The following is a 21,277-nucleotide window of genomic DNA, read 5'->3' as shown; positions in this document are numbered from 1 at the left end:
AGAATCCTACATACTCCAAACTACATTCAAGTCCAACTGTCGTTCGATTTCCCTCCATAATCGTTTAATGCAAGCACAGTCTCTTATGTTGAATTTTACGCACTAAATTAAAATTAGATGTTGTGAAAGCAGTTTTTTTTTTTTTTTATGAATGTTTTCGCTAGCTATCCGAGAGCAAAATCAGAGAGGAGCAGCTCAAACAGCAGATGGCCGACAAAGAGGAAAAAACTAAGAAGGCCTTCCTGGGAGCCAAGACCAAAATCAACCAGCTAAACAGTGAGCTCAGAAAAACACTATAATATGAAAATCTGCTGACAAATATCACCAAACAAACAAGCAAATATGCTTAGCGTGACTAAAATTTGTGACTTGCTTCCTTTACCTTCAGGTGCTAAAGAGCAGCTCAGTCAGGAGGTAGAAGAACTGAAGCAGAGTAAAGAGGAGCTGGAGGTGAGAATGAATGCCCTCAAATCTCAGTATGAAGGACGACTTCTTCGGCTGGACAGAGAGCTTAGGGAACGGAGAGAGACACAAACGCACTCTGACACCAGAGAAGAAACACAGGACCAGAGTGGAGCTAAGGTACAGGATGGACTTGAAGGCACACATTACATAGAGCATGTTTTGAAAAAACTCACCCTTTTCTTGTTATAATTGTCTAAAGGTATGCTAAAACTCAGATTTGTTATTTTAATGTGCATGCATGTTTGTATGTCGCAAAATTAAGAAGAAAGCCAAAGTGGTATAAGAAAACCTTCTTTACAAGCTAAGATGAAAATATTACAGAAGCAAAGTGTGACTGACTGTGCTAGACCAACACCAGAAATAGAGCCTTTATTATGGATAACATAACCCATCATTTTGTGTTATTACAATAGTATTTCTATGAATATTTAAATATTTTATTTTTCAAAATGTTCCAAAATTCAAATGTGAAACCTTGTTTGTCTTAAAATTGAGGTTTTAACAATACAGATATTTTACAAATGGTTATATTTTTAAAATTACAAATTGTATGCTTTAAGTATTTGCAAATTTCTCAAAATATCGTTTTAAAAATACTCTGGAAACAATATTTTACAACTTTGAGAAAGTGTTTTGTTTTTTTTTCCCCCGAGGAATTGAATAATTTTTTGTCTAAATTGCAACAGTAAAAAAAAACAACGCATTTTTTCCTGTAATTAGTTTGCTTTGGCTTTGCTAAATTTATTTCCATCATGTGATTGTGGTAATGATCAAGAACACACCTGTTTGTCCTTAGATGGGTGATCAGACGAGGTCTGCAGACCAGAGACAGATATCGTTGAAGAGTCCTGCACAAGACAGAGGAAGGTAAACTATAAATTGCTCTGAATGATTGTAAACGTTTCATACAATGTCAAGTCAGTGGACGTAATGAGGCTGTAGTTTGATGAACTTAAAAACCACATTACAAAGACGCCAGTATGAACTCTCAAAGCCTGAAAGAGAGCTTTTCTAAATGTAGAACAGACACAACAAATCGCTTTTCTCCATCAGTTCCACTCTGTCTGAGCCTCCAACTGCCAACATCCGACCCACCCCAAGTACTCCATCTCCTAGCAACAAGCCAAGTCCCTCTCCTGGCAGCAAGGCCACGCCTCGAGCCAGCATCCGTCCTTTGGTTACCCTGGCAACTGTCCCTGTCCCAACACCTATGGCCACAGTAATGCCGACCACACAGACTGAAAGCCAAGAGGGTAAGAACAAGAAGGCCATCCATTCAACAATTTTCTTCTAGAAGAAGACAACTGAAATAAAAGTAGATCTCTGTTGGAGATGCGCTTTGAGATTTTGAAGCAGTATGTGTCAGTATATGTCAAAGTGAAATGTGTTTCTCCTAGCAGTGCTGATGAACACATCAGCCTCTGTGCACTCTACCAGCTCCAGTATGGTGAATGCACCCACCTCCATATCTCAGCCAAGCAGCACTCAGGCCACAGCGTTTGTTCAGCCCACTCAGCAGCAGGCAGCCAGTCAGGATGCAGGGCCCAGCGTGGAGGCAGAGCGGCCATCTACATCCTCATCCCCCTCCTCTCTGAGTGTAACAGGTCAGAAAGAGAAGCCTGAAACTTTACTCACAAAACGCCTCAACAGTAAAAAAAACTAAATATAGTACTGAAAATGTTGATGGTCAGATTCTTAACTGAGGTCCTGGTGTGTTTTTGTGATGCCACTAAAGCATCTTCAAAGCGAAGCAGAGATGATGATGATGATGAGGAGGAAGAAGAAAGCAGACCCGAGAGCTCACACACACCTCCAACCACCAAAAAGCTACGCCTCAAAGCAACAGCAGCAATGCAGGTAAACACAAAAACCCAGAAACTAGAAATAGAAGTGCTGTCATTCTTAAACTGTTAGTTCTAGGGTATCTTATGTTGTGTGAATGCTGATTAAAGACAGACCTGTTCCAGGCCACTTGAGTTTTGCAAACTGATGAAAGTCTGGGAATTTTAACTGATGTCACGAAGAAAAGTCCAGAGCTTCCTATTCGATATCTGCAGTAGGAGCCATTTTAATCTGTTGTGTCAAAACCTCAAAAGCTTGGCACGACATTATCAGTTGTTTTGTTGTCTGTGTGTGTTTAATAAATGTAAGTCAAACTATGGCCCTTGGTGTGTTTCAGGTGGAAGGTGATGAGGAGATGGAAGGAGAGCTCAGAGATGAAGAACGGCAGGATTCACCAGATGATAATCAGGTCTGTTGTCAAGTCAACTCTTCTGGTTCAAGTAAATGTTGGTTGTCATATGACCATAGAACTTAAAGTTAGTCGTTAGCTGATAGCTAGTTATCTCTGCTGATTTCTAAATGCAGAGATGCTTTTGAAAGCAGCTACTTTACCTGATTTTCCAGCTCTAGCCAATGAAAAGGCTGCTTCTGGATAGTTTCTTCAGAAACACAGTATTCAGGCCTTTGGTTCATCTTTCCACTGCCAAGTTACATTTAAGATTTCAGATGTACAGCATGGTGAACAATTCACAATTATAAACCGTATTTCTGAAATGGGTGACTAAAAGCTGTCTTGTGTAAGTTGTAACATGCAGTGGGTGTGATTTACATCTATTCTGCACATCTTGTTCAAAATCGGGTATGCAGAGGATATTTACCTTAAACACTTGCATGATGCTATGATGTTGGAATATAAAGCGCACATTAAAAAATAAAAAGGCTCACACAACTGAAATGTCTTGTCAGATTGTTTGCATATGAACACAAACAGGCCTGCAAAGGTGTGTGATAAGACCTGATTTTTATGTTTGGGATGTAGGAGCTCCCAGAACAGAGCTTCCCAGTCTTATCGGGGGACGACAAGGAAAGTGAGGAAGAGGGCGTGTCCCAGTCCGTTCCCACTGACCTGATGTCCTCCCAGGGCTCTGCCATCATCCGAGATGTGATTGTGATCGACACCGACAGCGAGAGCCGCGAGAGTAAAGATGGAGAGGAGAAGGAGGAGGAGGAAGAGGAGGAAGAAGAAGATGATGAGGTGCTGCTGCTTTTCACTACCATGTTTTGAGTTTTAATCTAATGGCAGGTGTTAATTTCTAACTTTGTCTGTTAGTATAAAGAGGATGAGGATGATGATGAAGATGACAATGATGCTGCTGACAGCGGAATGAGAGCGGGAGAGGAAAGTAACGAGGACAGCGGAGAGGCCGAAGAGCAGAGGCGGGAGGAACTGACAGAAGGCACTAACACTGAGGAGAGTGTGTGTGGAGCACCCTCAGGCTCACAGCACCCCAGTGAGCCAACAGCCAGTGGTGAGCACCAAGGCCAGCTTACATCTCATTTCATGGTCAAAGGAGCTTGCAAAGAAAAGCGTCTGGACTTCTTTAAGTTACTTGAAGACGTTTCACCTCTCATCCGAGAAGCTTCTTCAGTTCTAAGGTCAAATGGTGGAGAGTGAATTCAATAAGAATGGTATTCCTCCCGCAGTATTTGTATCTGGTTCAAAACATCCCAATTTTCTTGCCCAAATCTTTTTTTAAAAAGATGGACGCCATCATTATGCCATTTATATGGAATTACAAAACACATAGAATAAAAAAAGACCACCTATGCAAACATAGATCCCTTGGTGGACTTACACTACCTAACTTTATGTACTACTACTGGGCATCAAATTTAAGAATAATTTCCCTTCTATTGGATGACACAGCAATACTCCCTAACGGCTTACAGATGGAGCGGGAGGATTGCCTTCCTTACTGTGTTGGTGGAATACTACTCTCTCCTATTCTTTTGACAAACTCATATTACAATTCGAATCCAGTGATTTATAATACCGTACAAATTTGGAGACAAATAATTAAGCACTTCAAATTGAAAAAACTATCAATGTGTACATCTATTACAGCTAACCCCTCTTTCCTTCCATCATGTGTAGACGGAGCTTTCAATATATGGCAGGAATTGGGAATTTGTAAACTAAAAGATTTATACCTAAATGATACTTTTATGTCATTCCAACATTTAAAAGATAGATTTGGATTGCCTCATAGTCATTTTTTTAGATATCTTCAACTAAGAGACTATATCCGTACATACCTGCCACAATTTGAAAACATATCGTCCGATCCTTTGGACAGATGTCTTAGTGATGGAAGGGGGTTTGAACAGAGAATTTCATTATTTTATAATTCAATACAGGAGATGAGTATACCTTCAACTACTTCAATCAAAGAGGAGTGGGAAAAAGATTTTGGGACTCTCCTATCAGAAGATTTCTGGCAGGAGGCCTTACACAATATAAATACGCCTTTTATTAATTCCCGTCACTGTTTAATTCAGTACAAAATTATACACAGACTACACTATTCAAGGGAAAAACTTCATAAAATGTATCCAGAGTGTTCCCCCCTCTGTGAAAAATGCAAGATACACTATGGAAATCTGTTACACTGTTTTGCACTATGTCCAAGGCTTCAGGGTTTTTGGTATGATATTTTTACTTATATGTCTAATATTTTTAAAAGTAAGATTGAACCAAATCCGACAGTAATCATCTTTGGGATTTCCAACGAAACACAAAATTTACAACACTCTCAAAAAAGGTTTATGGCATATGCTTTGATTATTGCAAAGAAATTGATCCTGCAGCTTTGGAAAGGCAATGAGACTCCTGTATTAAAAATGTGGCTTACTGAACTTATAAACACTCTTCACCTTGAAAAAATAAGATATAGTATGAATGACAATGTAAAAGAGTTTGAATTAATCTGGCACCCTTTACTTATATACCTTGGGAAAATATAAAACTTTGTTTACTTGTTTCTCTTCCCTTTTGCCGACAGCCGGGGTATTGGGACCCCTTATGGGTGACTGCGGGTTTTTTTTTTTTTTTTTTTTTTTTTTTTTTTTTTTTTGTTGTTGTTGGTGTTGTTTAATTATTTGCTTTGTTAGTTTAGAGAAAAAAAGGAGCATAAGCTATGTTATGTCAATTTGTAAAAACTACAATCATGATACTTGCTCTCAATAAAAATATTTGAAACAAATGGTGGAGAGTCCCAGATATAAACCTAGTGGGAGTAACCCCCCACAGAGGGACAAAAGGACCCCCTGATGATCCTCTAATCGCCTGAGCCAAGGTGTGAAACTGGGTGTGGGTCCCAATCAGCCAGAGTTTCGGGTGAGTTCATTGTGAAACCTGGCCCCACCTTATCATGCGAATTCCTGAGATCAGATGGCCCAGGATGTGAGTGGGCATTAAGGTGTCTGGGGAGGGAACTCAAAACTGGATTATAGATGGATTATAGATTATAGATCTACATTGGAGAGACCAAACAGCCACTTCACAAGCGCATGGCACAACACAGAAGAGCCACCTCCACAGGACAAGACTCAGCAGTCCATCTGCATCTTAAGGATAAAGGACTCTCTTTCGAGGATGCCAATGTTCACATTTTGGACAGAGAGGACAGATGGTTTGAAAGAGGAGTGAAAGAAGCCATCTATCCACTGTGAGCGACCATCTTTGAACAGAGGCGGGGGTTTACGACACCAACGCTCTGCCATCTATAATCCAGTTTTGAGATCCCTTCCCAGACGCCTTAACGCCCACTCACATCCTGGGCCATCTGACCTCAGGAATTCGCATGATAAGGTGGGGCCAGGTTTCACAATGAACACACCCGAAACTCTGGCTGATTGGGACCCACACCCAGTTTCACACCTTGGCTCAGGCGATTAGAGGATCATCAGGGGGTCCTTTTGTCCCTCTGTGGGGGGTTTCTCCCACTAGGTTTATATCTGGGACTCTCCACCATTTGACCTTAGAACTGAAGAAGCTTCTCGGATGAGAGGTGAAACGTGTGCAAGCAACTTAAAGAAGTCCAGACGCTTTTCTTTGCAAGCTCCTTTGACTACGATGACCTGGATGACTGAGAACCTTCACAGACATCTCATTTCATGCATGCTTCTCTCAAAATCGCAACCTGACACACTCATCTCTTCCAGGTGAAGGCAGCGGTGATGCCCCATCAGAGTCCGACCACCCTAGAGACCCTTTACACCTTCCTCCAACCTCTGCCCCCTCACCTTCCTCATCCTCCCTCACACCCCGGATGCCACACACACGAAGGCCCCCACACCCACTCCCACCTCGCCTCTACATCCAGCCTCCTGCTCCTGAGCTGGGTCCCCCACAAACACAGGTGATAACCTAACAGACATTTCTTTTTTTTATTGTTGTTCCATTCAAAATATATGTTTTGGATTTGGAGTGAGCTTACTTATCATGAACAGGAGGCAGGTTTGTTATCCACATCGGCTAAATGAGTGATGCAGTTTAATTAAGAGTTTAGTAGAAAGATGCCAAAAGCGTTTTGTTTAGATTCATCTGGGAGTTTTAAGTAAGTCAAATTAATACATATACTGTCCAGTTATTTGGTGTTATATAAAGCCACCTGAAATCACAATGCCAATCAGCAAAGACTGATTAATAATACCGATCAATAGTGAATGGTAAAATCATTACATGGAAATATAAGAGGAGAAGAAAGCAGCACTCTGACAGTAATGGTGTCTGTGTGTGAATCAGAGACAGGCCTCTCAGCTGCGCAGACCATCGTCAGGACGTGGACCTCAGCTGACTCCTGGAATAGGCAGTATGGTAAGAGATGTGTGTTGTGAACTTTGACCATATTATTCAGTTTCTGTGGATCAGCTAGCCTAAATGTGCCTGTTTGTTGTCAGCAGCCTTTCTTTGATGATGATGACAGAATGGTTCCCAGTACTCCCACTCTGGTTGTTCCACATCGTACTGATGGTTTTGCTGAGGCTATACAGTAAGAGAGAGAGAGAGACAGACACACACACACACACCTGGCTCATAATGTCTTCCATCATGGCTGATGTTTGTAGATCGCTGTATAAGATTCTGTATATTATCCTGGAACTTTATTTATTTATTTATTTATTTATTTTAAAGAGGATTAAGTTTCAGAGAGGCAAATCTAGTGAATATAGTGGTTGAAAGGTGACTTTTGTGTTTGTATGGAAGAAACTCTCATTGCTTTCAATGCACTGTGGGCTGGAACACAATAAGCTCAGGTTGTTCGGCCTCCGATGCCTCAAGATGTTAAAGTAAGGAAACTATTTCAAAATATTTCAGTTGAGCTCTGGATGATACTCTACTGTGACAGAGAAGCTCAAAGTGCAAGTCATAAAGGGACTACTTTATAGAGTCAGAAGTGGTCTAGAGTTTGGTCAATAAGTTGATCTTTGAGAGGAGATGGGACAAATATAAATTGATTCAAGGCTGGTTCCCAGAACCTGTTGATTAGGCCTCATATTTTAATTCAATGGACACAATATTAGGATCCCTATGTTTTCTGAAAGCAAAATAAAGAATAATCTAGTTTAGGGCAAAAGACCAACTTCACACAATCTACTGTTTTTAAGGTATGAGTCAGTGTGATAGTCCATCACGCACTAAAGATTCCCATACTTTACTCCACTGCTTCACTTTAACTTTCCTTCACCCCGTTATTTTGTGTCTTAACTGGACTGTTTCTAGACATAGTGGTATCATAAGATCTCAGACTCATTATAGATTTATTAACTCAGGGATTTTTGAGGTGAGATTTTCATGGAGACAGAACAGACAGTGGTCTGCTGCTCCCTGTGTAGAGAAACCTGTCAGTTACAGTGTCCGTATTTCCAGCAACCAGGTAAATAAGTTAAAAGCAATTTAACCTTTTAGAGGGGAAAACTGCAACCTGGTACAAAACTAGTTTAAAATGGCAGAGAGAAGTGATTTCCTTTTAGAAAAGCATTCAAGTGGCCAATTTTAGCACTTTTGTAGGGGATTTTTTTTCTTTCTCTAATTGCAGCAACTAATTCTAGAAGGAAGCTGCAGATGAAACATGTGTTCTTGAGTGAAACATGCAGAGAAGGCAAAGGAGACTACAAATGTGGGCTGCTGAAAAGATGCATTTTAACACGTGTTTAAGCAGATGTTTTTGATCTCCAGCTCACCTCAGGTAGCAGGTCTGTCCACCAGATTCAGGTTTGGACCCCCTGAAGATCTGCTGCCACAGACTTCAGCCTCACACTCTGACCTGGGACAGCTGGCTTCTCAAGGAGGTACTGCACAAACGCTTAATTGTAACTTGTGCATGCAGTCTGATACTCGAGTTAAAACATTCATTTTTTTGTGTCAAACTAAATCTGTATGTAGGTCTCGGTATGTATGAATCTCCTCTGTTTCTGGCTGCTCATGATGAAGATGGAGGAGGAAGGAGTGTCCCCACCACACCTTTACAAGTGGCTGCACCAGGTGAGAAAAACGCACAAACCCCGAAGACGAGATTTCCTCAGTCGGCGCTGTCCAGCTCTTGGGCTCAAAAGCTCAGTATTCCCTGTGTCTCTGTTTCATCAGTGACAGTCTTCACTGAATCCCTGCCCTCAGACAGCAGTGACAACATGGCGTCCCAGTCAGTTCCCATGGTAACTGCCTCTACTGGAATGGCTGCTGCTACAGATGATGGAGATGAGGTGTTCATGGAGCAGGAAGTGGAGGGGTGAGCTTTTAAGTTTTCAGTTTTCATTTATGTAGGATTTACTGTCAAATTATTTTTTTGGACTCATAAAAATCTAAAAAAGAAGCTTCTCACATGGTGTTAAAATAGATTTGTGAGAGAAATGTTGACTTTTATTTTAAACCTGACACCGCTGGAAGTTTTCTCTGATTGTGGATGTGTTTCCAGCCCTGGAATTGAGTCTACCCTGGAGAGTCAGACAGACATGGAATCAGCAGGACAGCAAAGCGATGATGCGTCACTGCCATCTACCAGCCAAGACCCTGGTAATGTATTCTGTTTACTGACCGATAGATGTCAAAGCAACCATATCCTGTGCAAAGTTGTTATAAAGGTGAAAACTGTCCTCAATTAATGTACTTTTAATGCTGTAAAATTGGACATTTGAACATTGGGAATCTATGAGGACCAGCCTGAAGCTTCGAAAGCGAATCAGAGGAACTGCAGTTTTTTGAGTTTGCGCTGCCTTCATTTTTCAGCCCAGTGCATTGTGTCTGTTTCCATGCTTAGTCCATATATAATCCATGGTGCAGACTTATAGAACCTTTAAACCCCAACAACACTTATTAGCAGTCCTTTTTTTTTTCTCCTGTCAATTTAATTAAATGTTTAATATATTAGCTCATTAGTCTGAAAGGGAATTCCATTATTTTGCTAATGAAAGACGTTGAAAAGCACTCGTCAGCTAAAGCTTTCATATGTGCACAAACTCTTGTGTGATGTTTTTTATTTCCCTTCTTTGATTACAGACACAAGCAATATGACGCAGCGTCACACAGTGGCCAGTCAGCCTCTGGTGAGCAGCCTGTCAAGCACAGGACCTCGAGGAGTGAGACTAATCAGCCGCAGAGGTAAGGTGTCAAAGCTTTAAAGGACTATCCTTCTGGGATGGTTGTTAACCTCTGCCTGTGAGAATATAGTGTACACTCACAGAACTGACTCAAGTCCTGTAGTTTTAAATGATAAAGCAGTTTATTGAAGTGCATTAAGCAGCATTACACTCAGGGAACAAGAAGAGTGACAATATGGTATCTCACACATTTTTTTTTTGTCGTCTTTCGCTAATATTTCAGGAACGTTCTCTCGAGAAGGGAGGGGAGGATCTCTGGGAAGAGGAGGAATCTCCTAATGAAGATATCACCAGTGAAGACTTAATCATCTTATTCAGTAAAACATAAACAAGGCAACAAATTTAATGTCAATACATTTTAGGTCCACGTAAAATCTGACTATTACTGGAGAGATCTGACAGGTGTGTGACTTCTGATTCTGTTATTTTGTTAGTTTATTTCTTTTTTTGTCCTCTGATCTTTGGTTGTTTATACATGTGTTTTAATAATAAAGTGGAAATATGAGGAGCAGCAGTGTCATGGGATGCTTTTTATTTATAAAATGAAGAATATTTTGGAAGGATGTAGTGGAGGACACGAAGATCAATTATCTAAACAATGCCAGAAATATTTCTTTTGAATTGATCAAATAATAAAATTGCTCCACGTGTTTTGCTTTTGTTTTGTATCAGTGTCGACAATCACTGGAATCCACTTTTAATGAAAATAGCTGTGAATTAACTTCTTTTTCCTCAAACTGTGGGCTGGCTTTAGATAATCCTTAAAGGTTATGTTGCAGTTCATGATGGGTAGAATAACTTAAACCCACCATAGAATATGTGGTGTTGTGCTCATATGGTTAACATGTGTAGACTTTTGTGATGGTATTTATTTGACCCTTCCAGATATTATAAATGTCATATTAATGTATGAGGAAAATCAGCAGCAGACTTATTTATTATGAGCCTTTTTTTTGCGCGTTAACAAAGAAAACACAACAGGTCTCCTGCAGGACTTTCCTAAGGACAGCGCAGCCAAACTCTGATAGAGTTGGCTGGCTGGGGAAGGACCGTGTTCTGGCCAGCCATGTTTGCAGAACTGGTTGCCACAGTAGTTTGGCTGAGGATGGGCAAAGGTGCAAAGGATGCAGATGGATCAGGCTTGGTCAGCACTGGCAGGTCACCCGAAATCTGGATGCTGAAGAAGAGAGCTGCAGAGATGACAGAACAGGTGTGAGTTTAGTTACTTTGCTGATGCAGTATTTATGGCTATATCTGCCTACATTAGGGCAGTAGAGGAGACAATGAATACAAAATTAACATATGAACTTATACTGCTTATCACAGTGTCATGGTGATGTTCCTCCAAGGCTGTTGCTCTAGTTACATTTTTGTTTTAACAACGACCGGGTCTTTTTGCCTAAAGATAAAACTGTGGCTACAAAACTATAAATGAATTCATTGAAAGTCCATTAAGATGCCAAGGTTCTTTTTGAGACCTTATCCTGCCATCATTAAGGTTCCATGTGGTGGAGTGTAAGTAAGGCTTAAAATGTCTGGGTAGGGATCTTAAGACTGCAGGTAGTTGATAGCTGGTGTAGTAGGCCACCTCTGATCAATAGTGGTCATTCACAGTGGACACAGTTGTAATGTCCTGCTTTTAAGGAGGGGAAGGACAAACCGTGTTTTAGAAAAGATTCACACAAGGAGAAATAATGGTCCCCCAAACTTTTGGCATGTTGTTAGCACTACATCTTATTCACTGGATGATTTCGTGGTGGCCAGGTACACCTTTTATATACAGGCTATGGACTGAACCAACAAAGATGAGACGATGTGTAATCTCTACCGCTATTAAAACTTAATGTGTATAAACAAAATGCTCTGATTGTTCTTACGTCCAGAGAAGACGTAGTGATGGTATCTGCCGCTCCCCTGAGGGCTGGTCATGGACAGAGCCGAGGTGATGGGGGTGGGAAATCCCTTCAGAGACACTTTGATGTTGATCTCTCCACCCAGAAGAACTCCTGAATGTCAGAAATAAAAAATAGCATGGTATTAAAAAGCACAGGACCACTTAGTCCAATATGGTTACCAGCTCTTTAAAGCTAAAAGGAACAGAATTTAAATAATTTGTTGAGCTACAAACCAGTATTCATGGAATTTCTTGGTTTCTTGCTGCAGGAAGGAATGCTGTCTGGTGGGAATGTGAAGCTCTGCAAAATTTCTCCTAGTGGACAAATACAGAGATATCATTACTATTGATTCATTCTACCTGTATGTTTTGTTCAGTTTTATATAGGCTTTTATATACTTTTTAATTGTGTTTATATTTAATCTAAGTGCAAGGTTGAATCTGCCATAAATAAATAAAATAAAATAATGACACTGTTACTGTAGCCCCTGCCATAACCAATGATGTCACTGGCTTCATCTCTGGGGACCATCAATTTTGTGGTATGTGGGGGGTGGCACTTACAGTGTGTGAAAACTGTTAAATTGGGCACTAGCATTGGCACCATGACAGTGGAGTTATTTTGGGTCTGTCTTTGTTCCTCACCATTCTTAAAGAAGTACACAGTTTCTGGTTTGCTCCTGGTGGCCGGCACTGCCAGTGCAGCACTGATGTGTCCTGTCAAACCAGGGAATTCTGAGACCAGAGGTTTGGGGTAACCCGGCTCCATCACCATGTTCCCATCTAAACGCCAGTACTGGTCCCCCTGGAGACAAAGAGTGATTAATACATCCAACATCCATCAGCACAGAGGGTGCTTCTAGGACTGCTCTTCCACTATGATTCCCCCTTGTTGTATTCATATAGCTAGTTGCTGTAAAAGGTCATGGTACAGTAATCCAGTATTGAAAACTATATCCCCTTTCAATGTGGTAAGCAACTGTTGTATTTAGTTTAAAACGTCAGATTCTGACTTTTAAACCTCAAAACTTTAATGAAAGCGTCCAGGATGATGCTTATAGATTATCCACAAAGGTGGTCTGGCTCAGCTGATATTCTACACATCTAATCTCGTATGGAGTGCTTTGATTAAGCAGTTTTAGTCTGCTCAAAGTTAGTGTGCCTATACAAGCTGCTTTGCAACCCACTTGCACTCGGCCTCCTCATTTCATGTTGTGCACACAATGATCAATGCTTTGTTGTTTGATGACTATGCTGTGTTCTCAGTGCTGTTGCTGACGCTGTGGTATCACAACACGCACTTTAGACATTTAGCAGACACAAAAAGAAAAGAAAGAAAAGGTGACATACAAGGGCAGCTTTAGTTGTGATACTGTGACGGATTCTAGTGATATCTATACCTTGATAATGTAGGTGTTTCCTTGGCAGTTGGCACGTGTGAAGATGGTGTCGATGGGAGATGAGATGCCCAAAGTGTCTGTGATACTTTGTGGCTGACCCACAGAGCGGCTGATGGGATCAACGGACCAGAATAACTCGCCTGCAACACACACAAACATACATACACATATCAGGCATATCACATAACCTGTAAATCACATTACATAATATCACTGTCCAAGTGCCAACCTGTAATTATCAAAATAAATAAAATTCTGGCCACTTGAGACCAACTCTCAAAGTAAATCACTCTGCTCAATCACTTTGTATTAAAACACCAAACTTTAAAGCATTACAAAGCAGGTGTACAACCTAGTACATCTTTTTATTTGTTTGTTTAAGAATCTGGATTTTGCTAAGAGTTAAAGTTGGAGGTGTGGCTGCTTTGATTGATAGCTGTGTCAACATAGTCAGCTGTAGTCACTACCTGTCTACTAGGCTGCTGTTTGCTGTGTTTGTGCCTTTTGGAGAAAGTTAAATTGAATTTCTCAGAAAATAGTATAGATATGTTATCAGTCTGTTACTTGGCACTAATTAACTCACACAAACACAGATGTATAACTGTACACACACACACAGTTATTTGATTTAGCCTGCTAACCAACTTGCAAACACTCTGCCTTCTCTTCTAAGAACGGTCATTTCTTGCTCCAAAGAGCAACATGGCTAAAAATGCTAATGTTGATGCTTCAAAATGCAGAACCTATAAATGAATTGATAACATCATAATGTATGATATATACATGGACAGTCTATAGCTAATATGCTAACATTAATCCAAATGAAAAAACTGTTGCATGCTTGCAACAACCTGCAGTCACTAAACTTCACAGCATATATTGGCAGAGGATATAGTTTGCCCAGCACAGCTACAGAGCATATTAACCCTAACCCCCTCACGCCTAGCCATAATTTGACAGTCACAGCACTCACCTTTAAATACCAGAATGGTCCCGTTAATGAGCGCTGTCAGTCCATTGATGGGAGAATGGCTGCATAGGTCGACATCAGCAAAGACCCCTGCACGCACACATACATTTTTATGTAATTTAGAAGAAGCTTATTAAACACACCCACAACCACAGGGCACCTTCAGCTGCTTACCTGTTCCTGGTCCTTCAGATCCTCCATGCCCCAAGCCCTGTAATACATCTTGAAGAGTGCTGGGTCTGGAACCTGCTGGAACACCAAGGCCTATGAGCACAAAGAACAGCATTGCTGTGTACTGTAGTATGTTGGGAATTGTTTTTGAACAACTTGTTTTAATGAACCTAAAACAAGTTGCAAAAATCTTGGTTCATCTACAATTATGAAATAATTTCTGTTAAATAAACCTTGACTAAGCATAGATGAAGCAGCTCCCCCAGGGGATAACACAAGCTGGGCATCCAGTTTACTGCCAACAGCTCCATGAGCCAGGGGGCTCACTGGAGCACCAATGCCCAGAGACGGAGCATTATTGATGGGCAGAGATGAGCCTGGTGCTGGTGAGTATGGAGCTCTGCTGTGAGAGGAAGGGACTATCACAGGCAGCAGGCCAACAGGCATGCTACTCACACCTACAGGAGGAATGAGAGACATTACCTTTAATGACCATTAATCAAACCTGCATTTTGCTCATTTAAGAAAACTAAGTTACGAAAGAAAGAAAGTAGTCCAAACCATGTTGTAGCTGATTGGCTGATACAGCAGAAGGGGTGGAGTCAGATAAGCCAACAGTCAGTGAGTTGAGGAGGCCTGAAGAACCCTGACACTGAGCCCCAAGGTGCTCTGGGCAGCGGCCTCTTCCTACATACAACAACGGTAATGCAGCATTATTATTCATTTTTGTTACTCTTTTAAAGGAAGCTAATGATGGAAGGATTTAGCATTGCTTGTGCTTTGTCAGTTTTGGACAGAGTAAGGGCTGTTCCCAGATTCAGTACTGGCAAATATTCAGTAATATTTGAACTAGAGATGGCACGATACCACTTTTTTATGTCCGATACCGATATCATAAATTTGGATATCTGCCGATACCGATATGAATCCGATATAGTGTTTTTTAATCAACAAAACTGTTTTTTAAATATCTTGCTGCATTTTGTATAAGTTCATACTCAAGTTTAAAACAACAACTACACTAAAGCTATTCTGTTATACCTGTATGCAAAAAAAAAATATTTCATAGTTCAGCAATACTGATCAATCTAATAAACTTAAACCTACACCATCCTCCCTATTCTGGTATTTTAAAGAGTACTTAGCATAAATATTAAGCAACCTAACTAATAGGGTTCCAACTCCCAGCAACAACAAAAATAAATAAATAAAAAATAGGGAACCACCCCTCACGCTCCACCTCATGATGCTTAATCGACGTAATCAACCTTAATTTGATGCAGTGTGAAAAAAAATGCACAGAAATCAATTATTTTTCAAGAAATATTAAATAGATTCAACAGCTTTCTTCAACAAAATTGCAGACTGCACAGATGGTACCTTCCCAAAGGAAAAAGTACTATAGCTTACTAGGGTATATATATTAGACTTAATAGTTACTATATACAGTAATTGACTTCTATTCATTTTACATCAAATTAAAACTTTGGGTGTCAGATAATTATTTATTAAAAGCTAGACATTTTAAATGAGAATAAGAAAGAAAAGTATGTCTTTGTGCCCCCTTTTCCCTGTTAATGCCCTATCGGCCCCCCTGGCTAAACTTTGCTAGATCCGCCCCTGCACAGTTACCAGCCGTCAGCTACGTAGAAAAAGATCCTCGAGTAGAAAGTAATATTAAATACATTCTAACAACAGCTGATCAAGCTTAAACGTGCTGCTGTTGTTCAGCTGCTGGTTTCCTCTTTCTGGTGCAAAGTGGGCCAAAAGCAAACTAGAGACACGGACTCGCGACAGAAAAGCCGATCAGCTGATCGTTAAGCAGTTTCATGATTGAAGTAGCAGCAGGAGAGGCAGTCGCTTGTTAAGCTTAACGCAGGAATGCTTTACAAACATTCAGAGATGGACTTACACACTTGCTTTACTTCTCTCGGGATAACTTTGTCGGAGATGAAATGCCGGGTTGCTAGCGAAGCTCCAAATGCTATCCAGACCACCGACAGGTCCCGCATGCCACAGCCGCTCTATCACGTGATGCATACTGCTCCGACGTGCTAATGTTCTGAGGTGAGTTACGGCGTGTTGCAAGTTTTGTGAGCTGCTTTCGTGATATTTAATGGATCGGATTACATTTTTTATTTTTCTCCGATATCCGATCCAGTAATTTAGGTCAGTATCGGACCGATACCGATACGTAATATCGGATCGGTCCATCTCTAATTTGAACTGCATTCACCTGTGAAATATTCCTCACTCTCACTATTGGAGGATTTCCTGTTCCTCTGGGATTTCCGCTTTCCTGAGGTTGATAAAACAGAGCAGAAAGGCTTAAAATAAGATACCAGGAACTGTAATGAAAGCATTAGGAACATTCTTGTATTGATGTCTGTAGTAACTGACTACAGGCATACCTGAAGCTGTGGCCCTTAGAGACTGGAACCTGCCGCGATATGACTCTGGTGAGAGTGGCACTGTGGCGTCTGTCAACACAGAGAAAAATGAAAAACTAGAAATTAGAATAGAATAGAATAATCCTTTCTTTGTCCCACAAGGGGAAATTTGGTTTTAACAGCAGCCAGAAAGACACATTACAAACAAACAGTACACAGAACAGAAACATACACAATTTTTCTTTCTTACATATTTACATTAAGGACAATGGTTACTATAAACAGAGTACTGTACCGTTATTAAATTAAATAAAATTAACTACAGATAAGAGGCAAACACAGGTTGTAGTGCGAATCGGTTGATTAAATTATTGCAGTTACAGCGCAGATGTGAACATCTATGATTGTTGGGAGCGGTTTTGATTGTGCAGTCTGACAGCTGCAGGGAGGAAGGACCTGCGGAAACGCTCTTTCATGCATCTAGGATGCAGCATCTGCTTTTAAGGACAAAATAACATTTGTCCTTAAAGGCCTACAAGTTCAGATGAGTTGGGAAATGGGACAGTCTATGCAGTTGCAGCCGTGACTGTGGATACTTACTGCAGTTCAATTTGTAGTCATGGCAACAGGTGTTGTGGAGGACACACAGTGGATCACATTCGCACAGCTTACCACGTCGGAAGACCTCACCACAGCGACCCTGACATGACTGTGCTGAAAACACAGACAGAGAGGAGCATGTCATCACAGGACAGCACATTGCTTCGACTGGCTTGAAATTTAAAGCCGTGATATTCTATCTGCCATGGGATTTAATAAGATAAGAAAAAGACACACCACTGAAAAATTAGCATCTCGTGTTTTACTTTCAGACAATCGTGCACTTGTCTTCCAACCAGTAAACTTTTCAACCGTTTGAAGTCACATAAAATATCCTATTTTCTGTCACTCATTCTTTTAAGAACGTTTCACTTCGATAATAAGGGAGTAATATATAATAGAACACTGCACACAAAAAATCCATCACTGTTTGTGCATTTAGGTCAAACATAGCAGCAGGACAGATGCTTAGTGCCCGTTACGTTACAGCAAAATGCAGCATAGCTTTTCATTATATTATTCTTTTGGTTTAAAAATGAATAAATAAACTGCCAGTATAACAGATAACTATATTTTGTATTTGGCTGGTGCCAGTGTTGGACTTGTTGTCCAACTAAACACCATATCAAAGAAACAATTAGCTTAAAAATATTGATAAGTATATATAGAGGGACAAAAGAAATCATCAAAGTTGAAGCAACTAGGTGAAAAGAACAGTTCTTTGGAAAGAAACCTCTAAACAGCTATAAAATTTAACACAAATAACAAACCAAAATGTAAAGTGTAACAGAAGAAAGCTCTAGAACAAAACAATTAGAAACATTATGTTTCCATGAAAATAGCTACTAAACAAACAGAAAGAGGAGGACATATCGCAAAATAAAACAAACCCAAACAAATAGTTGTGTTCTGTAGTAATTAATACAGCAAACAGAAGAAACATAACAGGAAAAACAAAAGATCCACAGAGCCCAAAACAAGCTTGAAGCGTTTGTGGGCTTCAGGAAGAAACATGATCATATTTTAAAATGGAGAAAAAAACTTTTAAACACTGAAAAGCAAACACAAAAAAAGAAAAAAAAAGAAAATCAAAACAGCTTACAGAAACAGATAACTTAAAGATAAGTAAGTAATCTAACACAACAACAATAAGGGTACATCTTTCGCCATCTTACAATGCTGTGATTGCAGCCATTCCCCAACTCTCTGTGAATGGTGCTCATGGCCATTGATCAGTGGTCTTTGATCAGTGGGTTTTGGTCAGTGGGTTTTGGTCAGTGGTCATGAGAATTTGCACAATTATGATTAAGTAACTGACCTCCCAGTCCATTGTTCCTTCAGTGGGCTGGTTTCAGTCACTATGCAAATTTACTGTTTATAAGATTTGGGGAAACCTGCAGTCAGCTGAGACTGAAGAAGTCACTTGGATGAGTGACGAAACGTTTCTCCTACAAAACACTACGTCCAGATTCAACTTTTGGAGAAAACAGCAATAATAGATTCACTGCTTCCACATCGAGTAGTTTTTCTGTTTTTATTCATCTGTGTTGTATCTTAATACTCGTCTACAAAAAGAAGAGGTGTAAAATGTGTAGACTTGTATGTTTTTAAGCTTTGTTTTTTTAGGCTGTTATTGTATCTGTCTCACCGATGGTGCATGTAGCCTCAAAGTCCTGGCAGCACTCATTATGTTGCAGGCAGCTGAAGTCACACTTACACTGCCAGCCTCTGTTGAAAACCTCACCGCATCGACCCACACAGCTGCCTGAAGACAGAAGAAATGTGACTTGAGTCATAATTTAATTTCTATCTATTTTATAGTTATTGGGTTCAGTATTCTTTATTAGCATTTTTATATTATGCATAGTAGAGACATTATTTAAGATTTCTCTTTGTAAAATGCAAAATGATACAGCGCAAAACAGGACAAATGCATTACTGGATATTAGAAGATCAAAAAGGATGCATCCAAGGAATTGCCAGTGGAGTGATTTGGTATTTTAGGTACATAGCTAGAAAACTGTAGACAGATAAACATGGCATGCTAGGTACATAACTAGAGATCTGAGGATGTTAACTGTTTTAGTAAGTGCATTCTCCGACAATAAATAAAAATTTTAGACATCTTTTAGACATCACAGCACGATATTGTAGAAAAACAGATTAAATGTAAATGTTGATGTATACCTGGGCCAGCAGCAGCTGATGTCATACCAAGTCCAACAAAGAGAAGCCCGAGTGATATAATCATCATCACCATCTTCACCTTTATCCGTGAGCAATATCAGATCAGATCTAAGTGAGATAATCAGTAGTTAGTTACCTCCTCAGTGTGTCACCTCGCCTCTTCTACTCTGTCTGTCATCTGCTGTCTGTTGGTCTTATATATGAGACAAAAGCACACACGAACAGGACACTTTTAATTAGCAGCACACACAAACACACACTGGCAGTACACCCACAGACTAATTAAAAACTGCCAACATGCATTTAAACTTCCTACACTGTCAGTAAATCAACTCCTACACAGAGTGACGTCTTTCAAGACTTAAAGTAAAAAGTAATTAGATTAATTACTCCAGTAACATAAATAATATTTACGTATTTGAGATCAAATGTGCCGTAAAGCACTTTGAAAGTAAAAAGGAGCACTAAATCAGAAGCTATGTTTACTACAAGTATTTGTACAGACATTTGCTTCCGTGTGATACCACTCCTACCTGTTGACCTTTTGGCCACATTTTTCCAAACAACCAACTTAGGTACTTGATCCAAAACTGATGTCATGTGGCTTTATAATCTTTTATGGTGGATTTTAAATAGTTCAACTTGGTATACGTGTCATAAAAAGTGTCTACATATGGGTAACTTTAACGAGGAGATGAACAGAGGCAAAAAGAAGAAATGACTGAGAGGGGTCCATCCGGTGAGGCATTTACTAAAGTTTGATGTATATGCACTGCATCATATTAGTTTTATTTATTTATGCTCTACAGTAAAACAAAATTGATAAAAGTCAAGTAGATTTTTTTTGGTGGAGGTGGAGGCAAAATTATGGGATGGGGATGCCAAAGGAACCAGGCTACTGGTGTTAACTGATTATGTCACTGCTTATAGCGGTAGCAGCTATATCATTTTTTGACAGATTATATGGTATGCTTCAGATCATGTGCTCCATGCTTTTCTCTTCCCAAGTACAAGTTCATCTTTATTTCATCTGAAAAGATTTTTTTTCTTTTAAAAAAAAATGCAAATCAGATATTTTCTGGCAATGTCTAATCTGGCCTTTGTGTAATCAGTGGTTTCCGTCTGTATTTCAGTTTATCTCTTGATTGTAGATTTTGAAAATGATATGCCTCCTTCCTTGAAAGTATTCTTGACTTGGTTAAATTTTGTGAAGTTGTTTTCCATTAAAGGATTTTTTTTTGTGACAAACTGTTTTTCTGTTTGGATCTTTCTGTGGATTTATTTCTAATTTCCTTGACTTGCACATATATTTCTCTAAACTTCTTATTCAGAGTTGCAGCGAACAGAGACCAAGTGTAACTTCAGCACTTAGAATAAACTCCACACCTCTTATCGCTTTAGTGTAATAAGGAAAAACAAGCCTCACCTGGTTATGAAACTGCTTATCAGTCAATTGTCCAATTATTTCTGAACCTCACAAAATATGGCACTATGTATAAAAAGGGCTGTAAATACTAAAAGGTTAACACAATATCTTAGTTAAACTCCAAATTGATTGCTTGATTTAAAATTAACTGTGGTAATAATAATTATAATAAATAATTATATGATTTTTGTCATTTCCACAGTGCTTAGCAGTTAATTCAGAATTTATGACAGACAAAAACTATACTTGTTGTACTAGCAAACATCTACTCTAAAATATTGACAATAAATTAACAACCAACACAACAAAAGCCACACTGACGTTTTCGTTTGC

General features: G+C 39.7%; 2 protein-coding genes across 4 annotated transcripts in view; one reads left to right on the top strand and one right to left on the bottom strand.

Moving 5' to 3' along the window:
• Window positions 1–10,352, top strand: part of LOC146614139 (nucleoprotein TPR-like) — a 35,923-nt gene extending 25,571 nt beyond the window's left edge. Inside the window, exons 38-55 of one of the 2 annotated variants that reach the window (XM_085379043.1) lie at window positions 165–276; window positions 389–582; window positions 1,262–1,332; window positions 1,519–1,718; window positions 1,866–2,069; window positions 2,201–2,322; window positions 2,645–2,716; window positions 3,287–3,502; window positions 3,578–3,776; window positions 6,472–6,668; window positions 7,055–7,126; window positions 7,213–7,301; window positions 8,489–8,601; window positions 8,696–8,794; window positions 8,897–9,038; window positions 9,225–9,322; window positions 9,806–9,907; window positions 10,130–10,352. In XM_085379043.1, the coding sequence (XP_085235169.1) occupies window positions 165–276; window positions 389–582; window positions 1,262–1,332; window positions 1,519–1,718; window positions 1,866–2,069; window positions 2,201–2,322; window positions 2,645–2,716; window positions 3,287–3,502; window positions 3,578–3,776; window positions 6,472–6,668; window positions 7,055–7,126; window positions 7,213–7,301; window positions 8,489–8,601; window positions 8,696–8,794; window positions 8,897–9,038; window positions 9,225–9,322; window positions 9,806–9,907; window positions 10,130–10,185 (2,358 nt within the window). In that variant the 3' untranslated portion in view covers window positions 10,186–10,352. Of the gene's footprint in view, window positions 1–164; window positions 277–388; window positions 583–1,261; window positions 1,333–1,518; window positions 1,719–1,865; window positions 2,070–2,200; window positions 2,323–2,644; window positions 2,717–3,286; window positions 3,503–3,577; window positions 3,777–6,471; window positions 6,669–7,054; window positions 7,127–7,209; window positions 7,302–8,488; window positions 8,602–8,695; window positions 8,795–8,896; window positions 9,039–9,224; window positions 9,323–9,805; window positions 9,908–10,129 lie in introns of both variants that reach the window. The other variant, XM_085379042.1, reaches the window with a different exon arrangement.
• Window positions 10,353–10,905: 553 nt separating this feature from the next.
• prg4a (proteoglycan 4a) lies at window positions 10,906–19,591 on the bottom strand. Of its 2 annotated transcripts, none has more exons than XM_085378683.1 (14): window positions 19,519–19,591; window positions 18,980–19,096; window positions 17,332–17,445; window positions 16,753–16,821; window positions 16,578–16,640; window positions 14,903–15,028; window positions 14,575–14,799; window positions 14,345–14,434; window positions 14,174–14,260; window positions 13,201–13,340; window positions 12,446–12,605; window positions 12,035–12,115; window positions 11,784–11,912; window positions 10,906–11,096 (listed from the first exon to the last, which is right to left on the bottom strand). In XM_085378683.1, the coding sequence occupies exons 1-14, from the start codon at window positions 19,589–19,591 to the stop codon at window positions 10,906–10,908; spliced, it is 1,665 nt and encodes a 554-aa protein (XP_085234809.1). The 2 variants fall into 2 exon arrangements, with proteins under 2 accessions (XP_085234809.1, XP_085234811.1); XM_085378685.1 differs by having other exon boundaries at window positions 16,753–16,847; window positions 17,328–17,445; window positions 19,519–19,582.
• Between the last annotated feature and the right edge of the window lie 1,686 nt (window positions 19,592–21,277).

The sequence above is a fragment of the Diplotaxodon limnothrissa genome, linkage group LG18 (assembly GCF_057381915.1).
Source record: "Diplotaxodon limnothrissa isolate DT_005_m linkage group LG18, D_limnothrissa_male_GT1.1, whole genome shotgun sequence".
NCBI classification, from domain to species: domain Eukaryota; kingdom Metazoa; phylum Chordata; class Actinopteri; order Cichliformes; family Cichlidae; genus Diplotaxodon; species Diplotaxodon limnothrissa.
Note: the sequence above shows the minus strand (reverse complement) of the source record. Positions and strands in the feature narration are given on the sequence as shown.